General features: G+C 35.3%; 1 protein-coding gene across 3 annotated transcripts; it reads left to right on the plus strand.

Moving 5' to 3' along the window:
* On the plus strand, positions 1-20,280 carry LOC110108787 (arginyl-tRNA--protein transferase 2). Of its 3 annotated transcripts, XM_020839579.2 has the most exons (6): positions 8-331; positions 748-786; positions 14,420-14,570; positions 14,696-15,856; positions 16,266-16,569; positions 20,151-20,280. In XM_020839579.2, exons 1-6 carry the CDS (start codon positions 199-201, stop codon positions 20,274-20,276), a joined length of 1,914 nt encoding a protein of 637 aa, XP_020695238.1. In that variant the 5' UTR covers positions 8-198; the 3' UTR covers positions 20,277-20,280. The 3 variants fall into 3 exon arrangements, with proteins under 3 accessions (XP_028553973.1, XP_020695238.1, XP_020695239.1); XM_028698140.1 differs by lacking the exon at positions 20,151-20,280 and having other exon boundaries at positions 1-331; positions 16,328-16,531; XM_020839580.2 differs by lacking the exon at positions 748-786.
* Positions 20,281-21,345: the final 1,065 nt, after the last annotated feature.

Consider the following 21,345-nt stretch of genomic DNA (forward strand, 5'->3'; position numbering starts at 1 on the left):
CAAGTAATTCGATCCAAACAAGAAACGTGTTGCCCACGTCGTGGAAATCTGGCTGGCCGCGACTCGATCCATCGCGTAAAAGTACGCAAACTACCGCGGCTGGAGGATATCATGTTCAAACGATCCAAACGAGAAGTGAACGGGTACCTCGAAGGCTGCAGAATAATTGGTGAAGAGTGAATCATCGATCTGTCTGGAATGTCAAAGATGAATGATGGAGCAAGCAGTAGCAGAAGAGGAGGTGGTGGGGAGACTGTTGTGATGGATCAAGGGCAGCTAAGAAGCTCATGCGGGTACTGCAAATCCACCTCCCGCACCAGCATCTCTCATGGTCAGTCGGATTTCCCAAATCTCTCCTTTCTTTCTCGTTTTACCTTCTTCTTATGTTTAATCTCTCGATTTGATGAGGATGCGAGCGGGCCGATATGCCCAATTTGTTGTTGGTAGGTTACGAACGATTTTTATGTCGGATTATGAAGAAGAGACAATGGTTTTGGATCGGTGCTAGGGGAAATTATTTACCTGCAAAGTCATGCATGATTTCCTTCTTTACCTGCAAAGGATCTTAACAACCAATAAGCTACCAACAGCTTTATGAATATTTGTCTGTTGTCTGCTGTGTCATGCATGATTTCTATGCTTCTTTACTCTGTAAGCTAAATGATATTTTAGATGCATATTTTGAGGATGCAACTTGATAGCATATTAGCTGCTTGTTTAATTGATGTGCTGCATATGACTGAACAGGATTGTTGGCTCAAAGCATTAAAGCAGAGGACTATCAAGGTATGTGTCTTCGCAACTCTAGAATATTTTCTTTTCACTATGACGATAAAGTATATCCTATTTCAATTTTCTAAATTGTAACTGTCAAAGAAACCACCAAATCATGGCAGACTACCCTCTTTTTTGTTAATGATGTGCATCTAAGTGTGGTAAGAACATTGAGAAATGATGCATTTTAATGAACTGCTTTCAATTCTTCTTATCTTTTGCAAATGGACATGTAATATAGTTATCGTGCATAAAAAAATGATTTAATGGACTATTCTAGATCATTTCAACCTTTCAGCTGCATCATTATCTAAAATAATTGTCAAAGAGTTTTCTAAGAATAATTTGTTGATAGTATTTTTCAGGAATCAGTTTATTTAGATTTTTCTTTGGGAGCGTTTGGATTGCTTTTGTCTGCCTTTGATGGGCTATAAAAGTCGGATCTAATCGATGCCTACTTGATCAGTTAACCCTTCCCAAACCTTATATCCTGCTCATTTAACTATCATCCTCTATAGCCTGGTTTAACATTGCTTTTGCTAAAATATGTCAAGCCTCATCCATTAGCTTAGCCTTCTAAATAGAAAAATATGATTTGTAGTTCACTATAGTTTTATAAAATAATTTAATCCATTGTATTAGAAGATGTTATAGTTAATTGCATGTTCGTTATGGATATGCTTACATTTATTTATTTAAAATTTATAAACTTTTAGATTCGTTTAGCCTTGCATCTACATACCAAATGTAAGAAATTTGGTCAGTCGAGCCTATCTAAGACTTTGGGCTCATGAACCGTACAAATGCTCAAGAACATGTTTGTTGTCTAGGTGGCCTGTGGTCTATCGTCGATATTATAGGTATGATTTTCGTTGTAGTTGTTGTTGTCAAGTTTAAATATTTGGAAATGTTGCATTATAGTCTTATTGGAAAATAGGCAATACTCTTATAATTTTGTTTTTTTGCTTTCTTTGTTGTAATGTTAGCTTGTAGTAAAAGGTGTTGGTTTGCATCATGGTTTAAAATTGCGCAATATGATGCTCGCCTTTGCGCAATTCCAGTAAAAAACGCCTCGATGCTTACGCCTCGAGTTTTTTTTATGAGGCTTGCGCCTCAACTTGGTTGAGGCCCGTCTTAAGGCCCGCCTCGCCTCACTGGCATGAGGCTTATGCCTCACGCTATATATATTAAAACTTACATAAATATTGAAGTAAATGCCTGATATTGGACTCTATAGGAGAGGAGGAAGGGGAGAGAGCAGTTCACCATAATGATGATTCAAATGAAGAACCCCTTAGTGATGACAGTGTTGATGACTTATGAGTTCTTATGTGATATGTCATTGTTATTTATTTTTGGAAATTAGAATTATATGTTAATGAAATGAATATTGGGATTTGGGAAAGATAGAATTTTGAGTTGAACTATATTTCATGTTGTCTTATTATTGATATATTTTGATTTCACTTCAGATCTTATGCTTTTATATATTTTATATTATTCACTCATTAGTGTATAAAAACTTTATCATTTTATATTTACGCAATCTTTTGATATTGAGGCTTACGCCTCGCTTCACGAATGAAAAACGCCTCAATACTCGAATACGCCATTTTAAACATTGGTTTGCATTGAAATAATATGAATAAGACTAGAAGATAAGGTTAATGTAATCTAAATAATGAGCAAATTGATTGCAAAAGGTGATTTGAAAGTTTTGGAATTTTGAATCTTTTAAGATAGGTTGTTAAGGGAGATAAATTAGAATTTTTATGTCAAATCAAACATCAGAAGTTGATTAATTTTATTAAGAGAATTGTCATAGAAATTTTAGGAGAATGTAGAAATAGATTGTAAATTGACAAGGAGATTTTATGGAGTTAGGAATATAAAATGTTGCTAAAGAAAATGAATGTGTTTTTTAAGCATGGAAAAAAATTAAATGATATTGAGGAGTTTAATAATTATAAGAAAGTTGGATTGTAAAGAGTATAATGAACAAAAAGAAAAGCTAAAACTTTTGATGATTTATATAGTAGGCCTAGTAATAAGGAGGGATGAAATGATATAAAATAGCTAAGATAAGAGAAAAGAGATCTAGAAATTTGATCAAGTCAGGTGTATTAAAAGGTGTTCGACATAAGAAAGGGGTTAATAATGTTTATCTTATATTCAAGTCATTAAGGATATGTATGCAGAAGTTGTTACTTGTTTTCAAACACAAGATGGTTTGACCAAGTATTTTCCTATTTCAGTTGGATTACATCAAGGATCAACCTTAAGCCCTTTCCTTTTTGCTTTAGTCATGGGTGTTCTCACTAGACATTTGCAAGAGTATGTACCATGGTGTATGTTTTTTGCTGATGATATTCTTCTTGTTGATAAGACTAGAGAGGGAGTTGAAGGTAAACTTGAATTTTGGAGGTCAACCTTAGAGTCTAAAGGCTTTCGTTTGAGTAGACATAAAACTGAATATATGGAGTATAATTTTAGTAATAATAGATTTAATGGGGGGATTGCGACTTTGGGCGATCAAGTTATTAATAAGAGTACACGTTTTAGAGATATTGGGTCTATTGTTCAGAGTGATGGTGAAATAGATGGGGATATTATTAGTAGAATTCAAGTTGGATGGTTGAATTGGAGGAATGCATCGGGCTTGTTGTGTGATAGAAAAGTCCCTCTCAAACTTAAGGGAAAATTCTATAAGATGGTAGTGAGACCTGCAATGCTTTATGGTGTAGAATGTTTGCCATTAAAAGACATGCATAATATTAAGTTAAGTGTTGCAAAGATGAGGATGCTCATGTGGATGAGCGGCTTTACTCTTAGAGATAGGATATGAAATGAGCTTACACGTGAAAAGGTTGGAGTAGCTCCAGTGGAAGACAAGATTAGAGAGAGTTTCCTTAGATGGTTTGGTCACATAAAATGACAGCCTTTTGATGTCCCAGTTAGGAAAGCAGACGCATTAGATTTGACTTATGTTAAGAAAGGGAGAGGTGGACCTAAAAAGACTTTTTTTTAGAAAAAATTAGAAATGACCTTTCTTTATTAGATTTAAATGAGACTTTGACTCTTAATAGGACACAATGGAGAAAAAGGATTCATGTAGCCGACCCCACATAGTGGGATAAAGGCTTGTTGTTGTAGTAGATGTATTAAATGTGAAGATAATATGATCTTGGTTCAAGATGAAAATACCATGAAATGATGAAAATGGTAATTTGAGAAATTATTAAATGAAAATTTTTTAGAACGAAATTAATTTGGAAGAACATAATGAATTATATGATGAGGTATGATATAATTTGATCCAAAAAAGTGAGGTGGGAGTTAACTCTAAAGAAGACATAAATGTGATGTTGTAGGTCTAAATGAGATATCTATTATGATTTAGAGAGTTATGAAGAATATTGAAGTGTTTTATTTAATAAATATTTTCAATGGAATTTAGAATACTAAGATGGCACCCAATGATTGAATAAGTATTTTTATACCAATATTTTTAACCAATGTTCAATACTATTCTAACGTTGGAGGAATCAAACTTATGATTTATATAATGAAGTTGTGGCTGATTGTTGTGGAACATATGCATAGAAAATTTATGCCATTTTTAGAGAAGCTTGTTTCATATCATGAAGGCCTATTATGGAAGAAATGTTTTTATTAAGATAATTAATGGACAAGTATTGAGAGGAAAGATAGGATCTGGATATATTTTTTATTGGTTTTGAGAAGACATATAATCAAACTTAATCAAACTTTATGAGAATTGATTTGGTGCACATTGATGAATAAATTTATGTCAAAGATATGCTTAGGTTATTTATATTAGGTAGGATAAAGCATTGGTTAGAATTAAAAGTAGTTCTAGAGTGTCGAAAGAGTTTTCAATCACAATATATTGCATTATGAACCTACATTAAGTTTATATATATTTTTTATTTAGTTATAGAATCTACAAAGAACTTTAAGTAAGGTGCTTTAGACAAAACTTGTTGCAGATGATAATTCAAATTGATGAGGCATCCACTGAAATAAGTGAAGATTTAGAATGATAGAGAAAATACATAAAATATATACAATTTAGAATTAAAAGAACAAAGACTGAGTATATGATATGCAATTTTAGTAGGTGTAATATTAACCGTTATCATTTAGTACTATTAGATGTTAAGGTAATACCTAGATGTGATAGGTTTAAGTATTTTAGATCCATTATAAAAAAGATTGGAGTTATAGTGCTAACCTTCATATGTGTCTCATGATTAATTCAAGCGAACACAATGAGTGTGGTGGCCAATTGATGCAATGCCACATGAAACAAATTTAAAATGCACTGATTGAAGTTGCTCAAGTGTTTTCCATTTGTGAAATAGACAACATTTACATGTCTGAAAAGTTGAATTTACCACAAAAAAAGATATCTCGTATGCACTTTGATCAAACGTGATGAAGAACAATGAACAACGGACACGATGTCTATTAACTAAGCTCTCTATTAGTTAATGCCAACTTAAATTTGAGTGATAAATTATAGGGTATACTGAATAGAGCATAAAGTTCCCTGTTAGCTAAGGTTTATTTAAATTTTTATTCTTAGACTAATATCTTCCTAGATCTATAAAGTTCCCTCGAATAAAGCAACACATAGCGAAACGAAACTCTTGCGTTCATAATTTCTTCTTCTTCGCTTCCCCACTTAACCCCACGAACTCCATAGCCTGATCTTCTCTGCCTTAGCCAACTCCAGTTTCCAGCTCCCGCAGCTTTCGATCCTGCAACTCGAACCATCAACCCGCCAACAACTGAACTTGATTTGCCTCACTCAAGCCGAATGCCCTTCTCTTCCATGTACCTATACTCGTCGACCCTCACAGCCGCATCATCTACTTAGCCGACCCCAACCTCCACTCCACTCTATTGTACGGAAGCCCTTCCTCCTCCCTCTTCTCTGCCAAACTCCATAGCCCTACCACAAGCAACTGACAACACCTCCAATACCTAGTAACCGATCTCATAGACGGACTTCCTCTTGCTTCTGTCAAATCCTCCGCCTGTAGCCAAACTCGGCGTTGTTCACACCCACTGACACAAGCAACAAGTTGGCCTCCACGTCCTTCGACCTTGCCTGACCTCCAAACGACCCAATCGGCCCTCATCCGACCCCAATAGAGCTGAACTTCTACACCATCTACAAACACATCTTGCCAACCTCCCTTAGCCAGTTAGCTGCAAGCTCCTCTTCCTCCCGATGTTTGTATCCAGTCTTCATCCATGCCTTCACTCACCTCTTGATATCCATATAGCAAGAGCCCTCATCCGACTATAGCTTTTGCTAAAGCCTCTAATCAAATCCCATCTTCACTCATATGACCTAGCCAGCCAAATAAACTCAACCAAACCACAATCCATTCCACCTCAAACAGCCCCTATTACATTCACCAAAAGACCGAATCAACCGAAGGTAATCATCACCCTCTCTTTCATTTCAATATTTCAATGATTTTAATATTAATATTAGTATTGATATCAATACTAATATTAACATGAATGTCAACATTCATGGTAATTTTAATTGGATATTAATATTAATATTAACCTTAATATGAATATGAATATTAATGTTAATATCATCATTATTTGTCTTAAAAAAATGATGATGATAAAAGAGGGATTTTTGTACATTTCAGATCATCGCCATCAAATCCGTTCCTCGTGCAGGTATAAATCCTAGAACTCAAAAATCCTGCCCTCGGCGGCAAGCCGGAGAACCCCCTATACACGCTCTCGTAACACGGTAGGGGAAAGCCATGTACACGATCTCGTAGCATGCCGGGGACACTTCTAAGTACATGTCCAAGCTCTCGTAGCATGGTGGAAAAAACAATTGTGCATTTTTAAATAGGTACCTTGAAGACCCATACATGCTCTTGTAGCGTGGTGGGGCTGAAGAAATATGGCTGCGGTGTCGCCCGACACCTACCATACACGCTCTCGTAGCGTGGTGGGATAACCCAAACTCCTGAAATTTTCCCTAAACAGAGGAGACCTTAGGAGGTTGCTGAATTTTACAGTGACAGATGACAAAGGATCTGACTTGAACAATTGATAGAAGACTTGATCTGGACCACATGGAACAAAACTTAAAGCAATAAATCAGACTTGAATGAATGCATAAAATAAGTCCATAACTCATGATCAAATAATGAACAAGCAAATGCTAAATGAACTTGTGGAGAATATTGAAATGAACATCAACAAATAAACAAAGGACTCGTGGCAGGAAAATCTTCAAACATAATTAATATGCAATCAAACATATCCGACCCCTTTACAAGAATTGAAAGTTAATGCGTGACGAGCATCAATGAATAAGGAGACAAATCATGAATAATAAAATTGCATGGAATATGAATAGACAACCACAAGTATTGATTTGGAACCTCCAATGAATAATATAACTTACCTCGCGAACAAACACCGACTATGTTAAAAGACTCATGATGTGCATAATGTTTCATCCGCGAGCAACATTACAGAAATCATCAAATACACTAAACTCTTGCGAATGATGACGACCGATATGCAATGGCTATGATACAAATGCGGCACACCGTCTACAAGCAAAGAAGACGAATATACAACGAATGCACAAAAATTACTTACAAGCAATGATGCAATAGATATTAAAGGGTATCATCACCAGTTAAAATGCAAACAATGAGCAATGACAATTAACAAGTATGTGCGAACTAGTTGCAAGCTGACGCACAAGAATATCCCAACAAGCACTATAAATCATATACCAGTGATAGAGGCATCCATATCGATCGTACAAATGATTACGATGAACATGTCGATTCATCATGATGAATATGTCAACTCACTAAAAGGATGACACAAGCAATATATAACATATAGCGTTCATGTTGTTTAGCCCCTAAGTCTACATGGGGAAATTTGAAAGCGCTGGCGAAAGGGGTCGTTAGTGAATGTGATAGGTTATAGGTAAAGGAGAAGGTAATTTGCCAATGGGATATGCTTGAGCAAATTGTAATGAATATGGCTTATTTGTAGTCAATGTTAATCAACATGCATGAAGAAACCAATGACAGTTGCAACCTACCCAGTAATTAACATCCGTTTGCAAATAAATACACTAATCTACTCATGAATGACGATAACATATAAACTACAAATACTATCAATATTAACTAGCTTGCAAATATATAATACAAGCCTTGTGAATGCTAAGGGTTAATGTATGGTGAAAGTGGCAACTTGCTAGCCAATGCATACAAGAAAATCAACAATGTAGCAACATTCCTATAGTCGATGCTGATCAACTTGAAATCAAATACAATAGTTTCTGATAAGTAACTAAAAGCCAACCCGAAAGGAATATAATAGCCTGCTGACCAATGTGTATGGGAAGGTCATTGATGAATGTAAGGACACCCTGTAATCAACATCAAAATGCAGACAAATGCATTCGATCTTGCAAGCAATAAAATTGATAGGAATACTCACGAATGAAGCATGAAGAATATACAACAAATACAATGAGCCACAACGAACGTTACATGTTGCATGCAAGCAATGGTAATGCACTTGTAAAGCATACAAGCTCATACGGGCTATAGTAGGATACACATCATTCATACGATAATTCTATCCACAAGCAACGACATCGAATGTATCACCAATGTGATAGATCCTCTAGGGACACATACACAACATATCATCCATGAGGAAGGTGATAGGAAATACTTGAGTTCACAAGTAACCCTAGGGAATACTTGAGTCCGCAAGCAAACCTAATCACAATCGGAGAGGAAAACAACAGTTTCAATGGAGAACAGCACCAGAGCACAGGAAAACAGCGAGAAAATAGCTAGAAACTCAAATAAAGACTTGGATTTCACTAGTAGAAGAATAGAAATTAGCAAAGATACAATCGTTCTTCAATTCGAGAGGAAGAACAACTCTCCAATTCTCTGGCAACGCCAAGAGCCCAAGCAAGGCAACCTAGATCTCAAATTCAAGTTTCAAATTCAAGATGAGATTCAATTTCCCCCCAATCCTCCTAATTAACAATAAAGGAGTTTTACAAAATACCTAAAGACCCTTCTATTTCAAAATTTCCCTCCCACAATGCATTTTAACCCCAGCTAGGGCCCACCAAAATACTGCCCCTTCTCTCTGTTCTCCGCCTAGTTCCGCCCGGCTTTGAGCCGCCGGGTGTAGAACCAGACCGGTCTAGCTGGGATCGGTCCAGGCGTAACAGAAGGATAGAGGGTCGTAGCAAATGCAAATACCCATTAACAATAATGAAAGATTTGTTATACACATAACGACTTGCCTGCAAGTGTTAATTAGCGGTCAACGTTTTAAAAGGCGAAATCGGGAATCGATGCGTTTTGGCTAAGCGAGGTGTAAGCCTCGAGGCGGATCGAGGCGTAAGCCTAAAAAATGATAAAAATAAAGTAATTAACAGTGCCGAGCATGTACCGCTCGGTGCCGAGCATGTACCGCTCGGTGCCGAGCATGTACCGCTCGGTACCGAGCGGTACTGGCTCGGAACTGAGCATGTACTGAGCAATATCGAGCATGTACCTAGTGGTACTGGCTTGGTACCGAGCGTGTACCTAGTGGTACCGAGCATGTACCGCTTAGTACCGAGCATATACTTGCTCAGTACCGAGCGGTTCTGGCTCGGTACCGAGCATGAACTGAGCGGTACAAGCTACTCAATAATTATTATTAATACTATTAATTATATATTTAATAATATATATTTTAATTTATATTAATTAGGCTAATTATATTAATATTTAATTAATAATTATATTACTAATTAGTCAATTAATTTATGCACTAATTATACTATTAAGTATTAATTATGCGTCTAGGGTTTGCCTTTCATCTTCTCTTTTCTTCCTTGTTGTTCGGCTTCGTTGCTTCATAGGAGGTGTAGAGATTACACGCGTCGCTTGCTCCTTTGTGGCTGTTCGACTGCGCTCCTTTGACGACTTTCCCTTCCTGTCGGATCATAAGTTACGACATTTTGATAAGAAGAAACAACGGAGCTCGTTGACTCGCTGGCTTTGAAGGTAACTTTCTCCCTTTCGAGGCACTGTCTCGATACGCCTCGGCGCCTCACGTATTAAGGCGTACGCCTCCGTGGAAAAAGGCGTAAGCCTTGCCCGGACGTTCGAGGCTTAAGCCTCAGTTCGCCCGACCTCCGCCTCGATTCAAGGCGTGCCTTAAGGCGTCCGCCTCGAACGCCTTTTTAATCGATGTTAGCAGTAGGTTGTAAGTGTTACAATATTCCCACGACCGACCACTATTCAATGGTCAGCAAATACGCCGATCCATCATCGCAGTTAATGATAAGTGATTATTAGGCGAATACATCAACCCCTTAGCAACCAGAAGCAAGTGACATGCAGCAAATGCAAGTGTCTACGGGCCGCTATAGAAGACCCGTCGTGCACTGAACATGTCACCGACGGGCCAATACAAGATGGTTACGACAAACAGAAGCTTCTACGAACTACCGCAGAAGGCCCATCATATATCCAAAAGTGCCCCACACATGCACTATAATATGTATACACACAAACACAAGAAATGCATGTGAAATCATGCACTCGTACGGGCCCTGACGAGCATGTCATATTTACACACATGATATCTAAGGATGTGTGCAGGTCAAGAAATAAACTTAAGTTTAAGTCCAATCCTTCTCCTTGATAGAATGAGAGTCGACATGACTTGAACCTATGAGCAAATATATGATTGCGACATCGACCGAGGTATTTGATTTAATATGTTTATATTAGGCCTTCAAGGCCTATAACAAGAAAAAATCACTAATAAAAGCACTAATCCGGCAACGAACTCGATCCTCTGTTAGTAATTAGAAAGAGTTGACAAGGTTCAACCGATAATATTCAGAAATGCCTCATAAATATCCGCATGGCCTCCGACGAGTGTGTTATAAGTACAAGCATGACGTCTAGGGATACTGCGCAGGTCAAATGATAAACTTAAGTTCAAGTTAAATTCTCCTCCTTTATAGGGAGAGTCGACATGACTTGAACCAATAGAAAAATATATAATCACGGTATCGATCAGGATATTTGGTTTTATACGTTCATATTAGGCCTTCAAGACTAAAAATTCATTAATAAAGACATAAAGTCGACAACTAACCTGATCCTTTGTCAGCAAATCAACAAAGTCGATAAGTTTTAATCCATAAATGAAATTGTCCATAACAAGCTCGATGATTGGTCGTGTTAAACATAGATCTCAATCAGAGGAGTTAGTTTCAAACACTTAAAGTGTCACCTCACAAAATTCAACGCTATAAAAATATCAAAAATCTAAATATTCAAAATTAAAATAAATCACCAAAATGGTTAAAGCAAAATACATCCACCCTCCGCAACAGTTTGCCGATGTGGAAAAGTTTGAAAATATGCTTCAGCTTTCAAAGAGTTAATGTCTGATCAAAAATATCATTAGGATTATTTCTCAAACAGTCTCTTGCCAGCAGGGACGTGGCACGTGTCCTCTAACGACAATTTTGTCGTTAAATGGCACCACAGGTAAACTGTTATGACTGGGCCCTCTAAATTGGGTGGTTTGCCGCCAAATGGCACAACTAATCTATGTCATGGCTAGAGCCTGTATGCTCCCCAATGATACTAAATTCTTGAAATATAAATTAATAGGATATAATAGATAGAGCCCAAAGCCCTCTGTTAGCTAAGGTGGATTCAAATTTGTCCCCTTAGACAAATATTCACCCTAGGTCTACAAGGTATCCTTGGACGACGCAACCCATGGTTGCCGACAAGAATTCTTTTGGCAGGTTGGGTCAACTACCTCCTCTGACCCAATAAACCAGGGACAATGATGACCCGGGATGATGGAACCATGGGATCTTGATCGGATCCATCATCATTCCCCCCACCATCCGCTTTAAGTGCATGATAGTGAAATTTCTATTTTTAAATGTTAAATTTTCAAATACCAAACCCATACTGCTACTATGCTAGATAACATGTATCTCTATGTATCGGATCGACGACTAGCCTTAATCGAAAGTTCTCTCTCGTTATCTGGATGGGAAATTAACTATAGGGGTTTGCGCCTATGCGAAATTAAAACTCAGATCTAAAGTCCTCACAAAATGAGGGCGAAATTTCTGGGTAGTGTCTTATCTACAAATCCAATATTCCTTCTGAAAATTTACCCCATAACCTATTTTTTTCAAACTCCCCCGAAGCAAGAGAGGCTGGGGTGCAAATTTTTGGAGCCCACAATAAGAAAGGGGTTAATGATGCTTATATTCAAGTCATTAAAGATATGTATGCAGGAGATGTTACTTGTGTTCAAACACAAGGTGGTTTGACCAAGTATTTTTCTATTTCAGTTGGATTACATCAAGGATCAGTCTTAAGCCCATATCTTTTTGCTTTGGTCATGGATGTTCTCACTAGCATTTGCAAGAGGTTGTACCCTGGTGTATGCTTTTTTCTGATGAAATTCTTCTTGTTGATACGACTAGAGAGGGAGTTGAAGTTAAACTTGAATTATGGAGGTTAATCTTAGAGTCTAAAGGCTTTTGTTTGAGTAGATCTAAAACTGAATGTATGGAGTGTAATTCTAGTAATAATAGATCTAGTGGGGGGATTGTGACTTTAGCCGATCAAGTCATTAATAAGAGTACACACTTTAGATATCTTGGGTCTATTGTTTAGAGTAATGGTGAAATAGATGGGGATATTATTATTAGAATTTTCAAGTTGGATAGTTGAAGTGGAGGAATGCATCAGGCTTATTATATGATAGAAAAGTCCCTCTCAAACTTAAGAGAAAATTCTATAAGATGGTAGTGTGAACTACAATGCTTTGTGGTGCAGAATGTTGGCCATTAAAAGAGAAGCATAATATTAAGTTAAGTGTTGTAGAGATGAGGATGCTCGGGTGGATGAGTGACTTTATTCTTAGAGACATGATACGAAATGAGCATATACGTGAAAAGGTTCGAGTAGCTCTAGTGGAAGATAAGATTAGAGAGAGTCATTATGATGACATTTCTTTATTAGATTTAGATGAGAATTTGACTCTTAATAAGACACAATTAAGAAAAAAAGATTCATTTAGATGACCCCACATAATGGGATAAAGTCTTATTGTTATTGCTGTTGTTGTTGTAGTATCATTATGTTCATGATGTGAAAATAATAACCAATACAATTCTATACTAAAATATTCATGTGCCATTGTATCATATATTCTCATATATTTCTGAGTATGATTCATCAGTCATTTATCATTATATATTTAGATATGTATATGTATTTAAAGTTAATTTTATTATGATACCTTGAAATTAGAAAGGGTAGACACTAAACCCATTGAAATCCTGTGGACTCATTGGCCTGAATAGCTAATATCAGAAGTGTTTTAGCAACATGCACGCCATTGTAAATATGCATACATATTTTATACATCATAAATATGCATTTAATATTTATTTTATAATCAATAAGACCAGTGATATTTTCTTAATGAAACATGATTTGCAGGAATAAAATTTATAATATTCAATAGAGGCAATGTGTTTAAAAATGGACCTTATTACTACAAGAATCATTTCGATATTCAGAAATTTATGTAACAATAAATCAAGTTAAATCTATCCATGCTTAATATTTCTTTATGAACATTAAAAACGAGATCTATGAAAATAGCGTCAATAACTTAATATTAAATGCAGGACTAGTAGCCTTCAAAATATCTAAGACATAATGAAATCATCAAGGATAACGCCCCTAATAAACAATGATATGTTATTAACCTCAAATTGCAATACTTGAAAGTTGGAACTACGCTTACCTTGGATCTGAAGTGACAATATTAGGTGACTATCAACTTGAAAATCTTAGACAATATAAATCCTCACTCAATTACACATAAATGTTTAAAAACATTGAAAATCAATGATTGGTTTCTACAAGTTCAACCTACACTGATTGAGAACAGAGGGAGAAACACAATGGAAAAGGAGGGCTTATGGATGTGATGACTCTTGGTTGAAGTAAACTACGAGGATTAAATTTTGTGGGACTTGAATTCCTGACTCAAGAAGGATTCTTAGAGGAAATAAGGGGGAATAGTGGCTGAGGTTCTAGAGCTCTAGCTCAGATGGACAGTTTTGGCGGTTGGAGGTGTGACACGTATTTAATGCCCTAGCTTTTTCCTTATAATCCAACTTGAGGCGGGAAGGAGCATGAGATTTACTGCGGAGAAGCGAGGCTAAAGCGCACTTATTGTGCAAGGCTAGGACGGCGATTGGGGCGAGATATGTGGTTTGCATGAAGACGTGAAGCTGGTTTGGGGCCGGTTTGGCTCGACTAGGGTGCTGGGTTTGATTTGCTATAATGTAATTGTTCGAGTATCATGACTAAAGCATTTAAATGGCCTTTAATTGTTGTAACCATCCTATTTTGATGCAAGCATTAAAAAAGACTATGGTTATACGAACTGTGCTGCTGCTTTTTTTAACCACAAATTTCCTTGGTGGGTATTGATATATGAACTATGAATGCAACGGCAGATCTTCTTGATCGGGGTTGGAGGAGATCTGGCTGTTTTCTCTACAAACCTGAGATGGAAAGTACTTGCTGCCCTCCTTATACCATTCGTTTGAAAGCATGTGATTTTGTTCCTTCGAAAGAACAAGTTCGTGTGCAGAAGAAAATGCAAAGGTATATATCTTGTTAAGCCATTTTTCTGCTCAATCCCTTCTCACTACTATCATCCGGATCATTGGGTGTGCCTGGATTTATTTTGGTACCGTAGTAACTACCTGCTTTTGCATACTGGTGGATAGGCTTGTAGAAGGTACATTAAACCAGAGGAAACTGGACCAGTTTGAAGAGATGAACTCTACAGAGTGCTACATTAACTCATGTAATAATGAATCATTAGCGAGTAATAGCTCAGAAATGTTTTTAGGAAAACCTTCATCTGGTAAAAATGAATACAAGTTCAAGGAAGATGAGTTCTTGCAAGTTTTGTCAAATGAGATCAATAATGCCATAAGTGCTTGCATTGATAGAGGTGAATTTCCTTCTATTCAGTTTCCGAAAGCCATAGTAAAAAAGGTAAAACCTCAAGCTAAAAGAAAACTAACGGAAGACTTATTGTATACGAGCAACATCCCATTTCAGATTGCTGCATTACTAAAACGAGCGCAATCTGCACATGGAAACAATTCTCCTGCTGGTTTGAATAATCCATGTCAGAATGGAGGATCATTGGATATCCCACCCAACATCATTGCTGAAGCGCTATCATCTTCCATAAAATGGGATGATCAACCTTTTGGCCTATTAGTTAAAGCCTGCAATGGCCACCTTAATTTCTATTCTTCCGCCGATCAATCTAATTATTCAGATTTTGTTTCAAATATTGAGGCATGTACCCAAACTTTTGAAACGGCGAGAGGTCAGAATAAAGAAAGTTGCTCAACTGACAGCATTGCGAAGATTCCGTTTAAAAAACAGAAACTGGAGATTAGAATGAAAAGGTCAAGTTTTGATCCTGAAGAATTTGCCTTATACAAAAGGTATCAAATCAATATCCATGGAGATTTACCAGAGAAGGTAACAGAAAGTTCATACCGTAGATTTCTGGTGGACACTCCTATTATTTTTGTTCCGCCTGCTAGTGGTGCAAGGAGTGTACCACCTTGTGGTTTTGGTTCTTTCCATCAACAATATGTCATTGACGGGAAACTTGTTGCTGTTGGTGTGGTAGATATCCTTCCAAGATGTTTATCTAGCAAGTATTTATTCTGGGACCCTGATCTTGCCTTCCTGTCACTTGGAAAATACTCGGCTTTACAAGAAATAAGTTGGGTTAAGGATTCACGCGATCACTGCCCGAGCCTCCAGTACTATTATCTAGGCTATTATATCCATTCCTGCAACAAAATGAGATACAAAGCAGCATATCGCCCTTCTGAGCTTCTATGTCCCCTTCGTTATGAGTAAGTTCTTCCTTTCCAAGTCATCTGATAGTTTATATGACTTTTTTTAGCTTCTCTTCCTGCAACTTAGAAAGTCGAATGAAATTAAAGCTTTTGAAAAGCTGGGAAGATTGGCATTCATGAGTTAAATTGCTCAATTTAGAAGCTGAAATGCAGGAAAATGCCAATATGTGAGACCATTCGAGAACTTTTTGAAATGGCAACTACTAGAGTTCAAACTCATGATGTTATAGAACATAATATGTCACTTAGCTGTGAATGATTTAAGCAGAGATTTTAGCTTTCCTGAGTTATATTTTTTTTTTATCTTTCTTTGTTCAATGCAATGAAGTGGTCTAGCTTTTCAAGCACAAATGTTCATGAACTCCACGCTCCCATCTTTGTTACTTGCTATATGTTTGATTTTCAGGTGGGTACCATTTGATATTGCCAGACCCCTACTTGACAAAAAGTCATATGTTGTCCTATCAGATTTTGCAACCCGTCCGTACCAAGCATCTTCTACCGGTACATCTATTCGTGATTATAATGGTTCGAGCATGTCTTCTGGTAATGAAAGAGGTGAAGCAGGTGCTGATCATGAAGTTCTAGATGCAGATGAGTATAATAAATCTGATGTGGAAGTTAGTCGTGAACCTTTGCGGAACGAGTTAATGATGTTTAACGTTGGCAATATTCTAATTGACTTGCATGGTTCACGTCTTAGATTCAAGGTATGCACTTATTATCACCTCTGACTGTTTTTTTAGAAAATAATCATTATCTGTGTTATTAGGTTTCTCTTAACCTTAACCGCAATAAAACTTGCTTAGGTATCATAAACATGTCAAACACTTCCTGAAATGTCAATTTCTTTATGCAGCTTACATATTTTTATGTGTTTTGAAAATGTTTACTTTTCTCAAAATTCTTAAGCATTTCTTGAAAATTCATATAGGGCACCCCATATCCTCACCTTAGTCGTTGGTTAAATATTTCTTAAATGAAATAATAAATTACGTAAATTAGAAAACAATAGATTTTAAACTATGTGATCTAACAAAAGGAAGCTTTGAGAAATGAGGACTACAAGGGACTTATGTTAGGAAAGCTCGTCTCCTATGTCAACACCGTGCTGGTCACTAGCCCCTCCAATTGGACAAATTATATTGTGCGGAGTCCGGACGTCATCCAGAGGCCAATAAAAATACGCCACGTCACCCCAGAAGTGTACCGCGCTCAGTACCGAGCGCGGTACTGTGCTGTACCGAGTGTCGGTACCACTCGGTACCAAGCGGTACCGGACGGTAGAACCGTCCAGAGTCCGCACAGAATAATCTCTCCAATTGTTACTGATTTTCTCTTGAATGTCTCTAGCTTATGACTGTCATAACTGGCGCTCTAGTGCTCACTATTGACTTCTGAACAGAGAAATCCATTTGTATGAATCCGTTTTTGTACTAACTTTTGATTACTTCATGAGCTACTTCTCTTGCCTTTGTTTCTGCACTTGGTTGAATGGAGCGATGTCCTTCAATGACATGACAATCATCTCCTTTATAATTCTTTAAGGTTATATGTTGTTAACCACCCTTCAACACCATGCTCTTCATGGTTTGCTTGTGGCTATCTAACGGAGAAATTCCTCTATATGACATCGACAAAGATAATTACCAACCTTTGATCACTCTATCTACCACTTTTTTGAACTCTGCCTTGGCACCTAGTTATATGAAGGAGAAGAATGAGTGATGCCCTTCAAAGCCATGCAATCTTCTCCTCGTATGAAGCTTATAGGTGGTAAGTAGTAAACTTGTGGCTATTAGATAAATGGCATTAGGTTAATAAGTAACAAACTTATACTGGTTAGAAAGAATTTTTAGGAATGCATGAAAATAAATGAAAAGTTAGGTTTTGATTTTACGATCAAGATTGGTAAGATAATTATCTCCACATCTCAAAACCTAACACTATGGAAACAAATTAATAGAGAATATTTTCTGTTCTCATAAACATTCATCGTAAGCCTATTCCAAATAAACTATAATAACAAAACTACTAAATAATATAAGTAACCTTTAGCTCATTTACTTGCTCAATGTTTTCGACGAGTACAAACTTGTAGGTTTTATCAAATCAATCAAGTTTAAAAAATTCAGCTTAAAAAAATTAGTTTATGACATTTCACTGAGTAGATTAGGGCATAAATTATGTGCTTCCTACAAATTAATCAGTGACATATTAAAAATAGAATTATCACATCAGTGTTCAAAATATCTCTGGAACTAAGTGCAACGTCATCATCCAAAATAGCTTTAGGAATAAGTTGAGTAGATTTTTCTGGCAAATTTAATATGAATTTATGAGAGGGAAAGAGAGAAGAAACTAAGGAATTGATAATAGGTTAATGAAGCAAAATCAAATAAAACACATTAACATCAACATCAACATCAAGCCTTTATCCCACTATGTGGGGTTGACTACATGAATCCTTTTTTCTCCATTGTGTTCTATTAAGAGTCAAATTTCCATTTAAATTTAATAAAAGAGGGTCATTTCTAATATTTTTTAGCCAAGTCTTTCTAGGGCTTACTCTATGTCTCTTAACATAGGTCAAATCCAATGCATCTACTCTTCTAATCGGGTCATCGGAAGACTGACGTTTTATGTGTTAGTTCATATGTGCTACAATATTTTAAATGGTCATGCCTTTTTGGCATTTAATCTTTAAGGACTCCTGAAGGACTTTCTGAATTCAAATATACCATTGCTTTCTCCTTAGTATAAACTTCACATTTACATCAGTAAAACACTTAATAATTATCAATTAGTAGTATTATTTTTACGAATACTCTCAAACAAATCATGCATATGTTGTGTGAATGATTAAAAATATAATATGCCTAGACTTAAAATAGAAACCCAACAAGATAAGCCGTCTTTCTAGGTTAAAATGCCATAATTTTCTTGAATTTCTAATTTACAGTCATGAGTTCTAATGCGTGCAAAATTTTAGATGGTTATGCCTATTTTTGTACATGAGTAAAAACTTATAATTATCATTGTTAGTAGCTATTTTTTATGAATATTCTCATATAAATCATGCTTAAATTTTTAATACTTAATTGTTAGGGTAAAGTACAAACTCTTTTGGCAATAGATAATGATCAATAGACTTAGGTTTCGTTTGGGACGGTTTTCTTATTGCTTTTTAAAGAAGTTTTCTAATGGAAAAATTAGAAATTTTGTACTAGAAAGCTGTTTTAAAAAGCAATAAGAAAGCCGTCTGAAAGGAAGCCTTAGTCTATATAAACTCTCCTTACATTAGATAGTGTGCGATTGGAGTCACGACAATACTAAACCTTAATGAATCATTTATAAAAATAGTCAAATCTTTAAAACATTAAATATCATGAATATTAATAGGTGTTTTTCAATAATTATTTGCTTTAACCTTATCAAAATTAATAGCAATTCGTCACTAGACAATAGATCTTGAAAAGATGATTGTGGGTGTTAAGCTGCATTTTCTTTTTATATTATTATTTAGTGTTTTGGCAAAATCTTTATTGTTCACATAAATTGATGTCAGTGTTGTTACCTTGAACATAAGCTAATTTTTCAATTTTCACGCAAAGCCCATGCGAAATATGAGTGTCAATCTTAGTTATTTTTGTTGTCCTTGATGCGCCGATGCATTCTGTTTTGGCTGACATGTATCATACTACATGTGCACAAAGTCGCGTTTTTCTCTCATCCTTTTTTTGATATTTGATCTAGTTGACCTTGGTGCAATTATAGACCTTAACAATAGAGATCTTCGAACACATAGATTAAGAAATCTAATTGTTGGATCGATCCTCTAATAACTCCTAGATTACAATCCATATGCCTCTTCTTTCTTTTTAAGCCTAGGGCCTCTCTTAGGTACTTTTTTTTTTCTTTTTTTTAATGGATTTGAGTTATTTTCATTATAATATTTTTGGAGAAGCTTATATTCCCTTCCAAACTTTAATGAAATTTTATACACAATCAAGCAATAAAATTTAAATTAGTTTTTTTTTTCTATTTATATACTCTTCTACATAACCATATCTATATATTATATTATAACTAAAAATGAGGTGAAAGAAGCTTTCATTTAGAAAAAAATATTCACTTTCATTTTTTTTAAATTAAAAATTTAAGAAAAAAAGCAAAAAATCTCATACAAAAATTAAAATCGAGCTATTAATTGGTTAGCATTACAGTTTTGCAAAAGCTTCATTCTTCCCATGCATTCAATTTCTTATATGTTCTATTTGTTTTTTTGTAGAACCTTCGACAGCTTTTTGATCCCACAGAGAAGAGATTCATTCGGGAGTTGGAATTGCAATTGAAAAGATTTGTGACAGTAGTGGGCAATGAGCTATCTAGCCGTATAATTTACTCTCTTGGCTAAATCATTAAATCAGCATCTCTTAGGCTTCGTTTGGAACTTTCATGCTTCTTAAAACAGCTTTTCAATAAAAATATTTTGTATTAAAAAACTGTTTTAAAAAGCAATAAGAAAGGCATCTCAAATGAAACCTTAGGCTTTGTTTGGGACAGCTTCTTACTGCTTCTTAAAGCAATTTTTTAAAAATTTTATACTAGAAAGCCGCTTTAAAAAACAGTAAGAAAGCCGTCCCAAACAAAACCTTAGACTATTGTGATCAATCAGCTAAACGGTGCTGTATACAAATCCACCTGCATCTTCATATGCAAATTTTCGTTTAATATGAACTCTACTCTTCTGAATTTTATGTTGATTATTGTACATGATACCATTTATTTTGGAATGAACTGCTAATCACTTTTTGCAGAATAAATCTTAGGTTAGGACAGCTTATTTACTGTTTTTTAAAGTAGTTTTTTTAATATAAAAATTTTTAATTCAATAAATTTTTATATTATATAACTACTGATTGTGCAATAAAATAAAAATGGTATATTTATTAAACATTTATTTATTTATTTATTTTTATTTTATTTTTATTTATGTTTTTATTATATATATTTATCAAACATGAAGGCCCTCAAACTCTCAAATTATGAGAGTATTAGCTGTGAAGATATTAGAATAGGATTGGCTTTCAATCTGATTAGAAGGAAAACAAATTCATTAATTATTACAATATTTCAGTTTAAAAAGGTTTTTTTTTTTCTGGAAGGATTCACTTCTTTATATATTCATTAGAGATTAAAGATAGTATCAGTGTATCACTCAACCAAATAATTAATGATGAACCCTTCATATTAAATTAATATATGCTATATTTTATGATTCATATTACTGCCAAAGAAAATATCTTTTCTTTCAACTAATTTATTTATTCAATTCAAAATGTTTTGCTATTTTATGCAAATTATATTTACAATATTTTATCATAAAGATAAATTCATTTACTATTGCTATTTTCACAAACTCTTTAATTTTTCCAAAGTTAAAAAATAAATAAATTATTTTAACTAAAAGCTTTTTTATCAAT

The sequence above is a fragment of the Dendrobium catenatum genome, unplaced genomic scaffold (assembly GCF_001605985.2).
Source record: "Dendrobium catenatum unplaced genomic scaffold, ASM160598v2 fragScaff_scaffold_1056, whole genome shotgun sequence".
Lineage (NCBI taxonomy): Eukaryota > Viridiplantae > Streptophyta > Magnoliopsida > Asparagales > Orchidaceae > Dendrobium > Dendrobium catenatum.

What these genes read in the sequence shown, in the direction of transcription:
- LOC110108787 (XM_020839579.2), top strand. Translation starts at nt 199, where the DNA reads ATGTCAAAGATGAATGATGGAGCAAGCAGTAGCAGAAGAGGAGGTGGT. An exon ending in CCGCACCAGCATCTCTCATG is followed by an intron (nt 332 to 747) that starts GTCAGTCGGATT and finishes ATGACTGAACAG; the next exon opens with GATTGTTGGCTCAAAGCATT. An exon ending in GTGCAGAAGAAAATGCAAAG is followed by an intron (nt 14,571 to 14,695) that starts GTATATATCTTG and finishes ACTGGTGGATAG; the next exon opens with GCTTGTAGAAGGTACATTAA.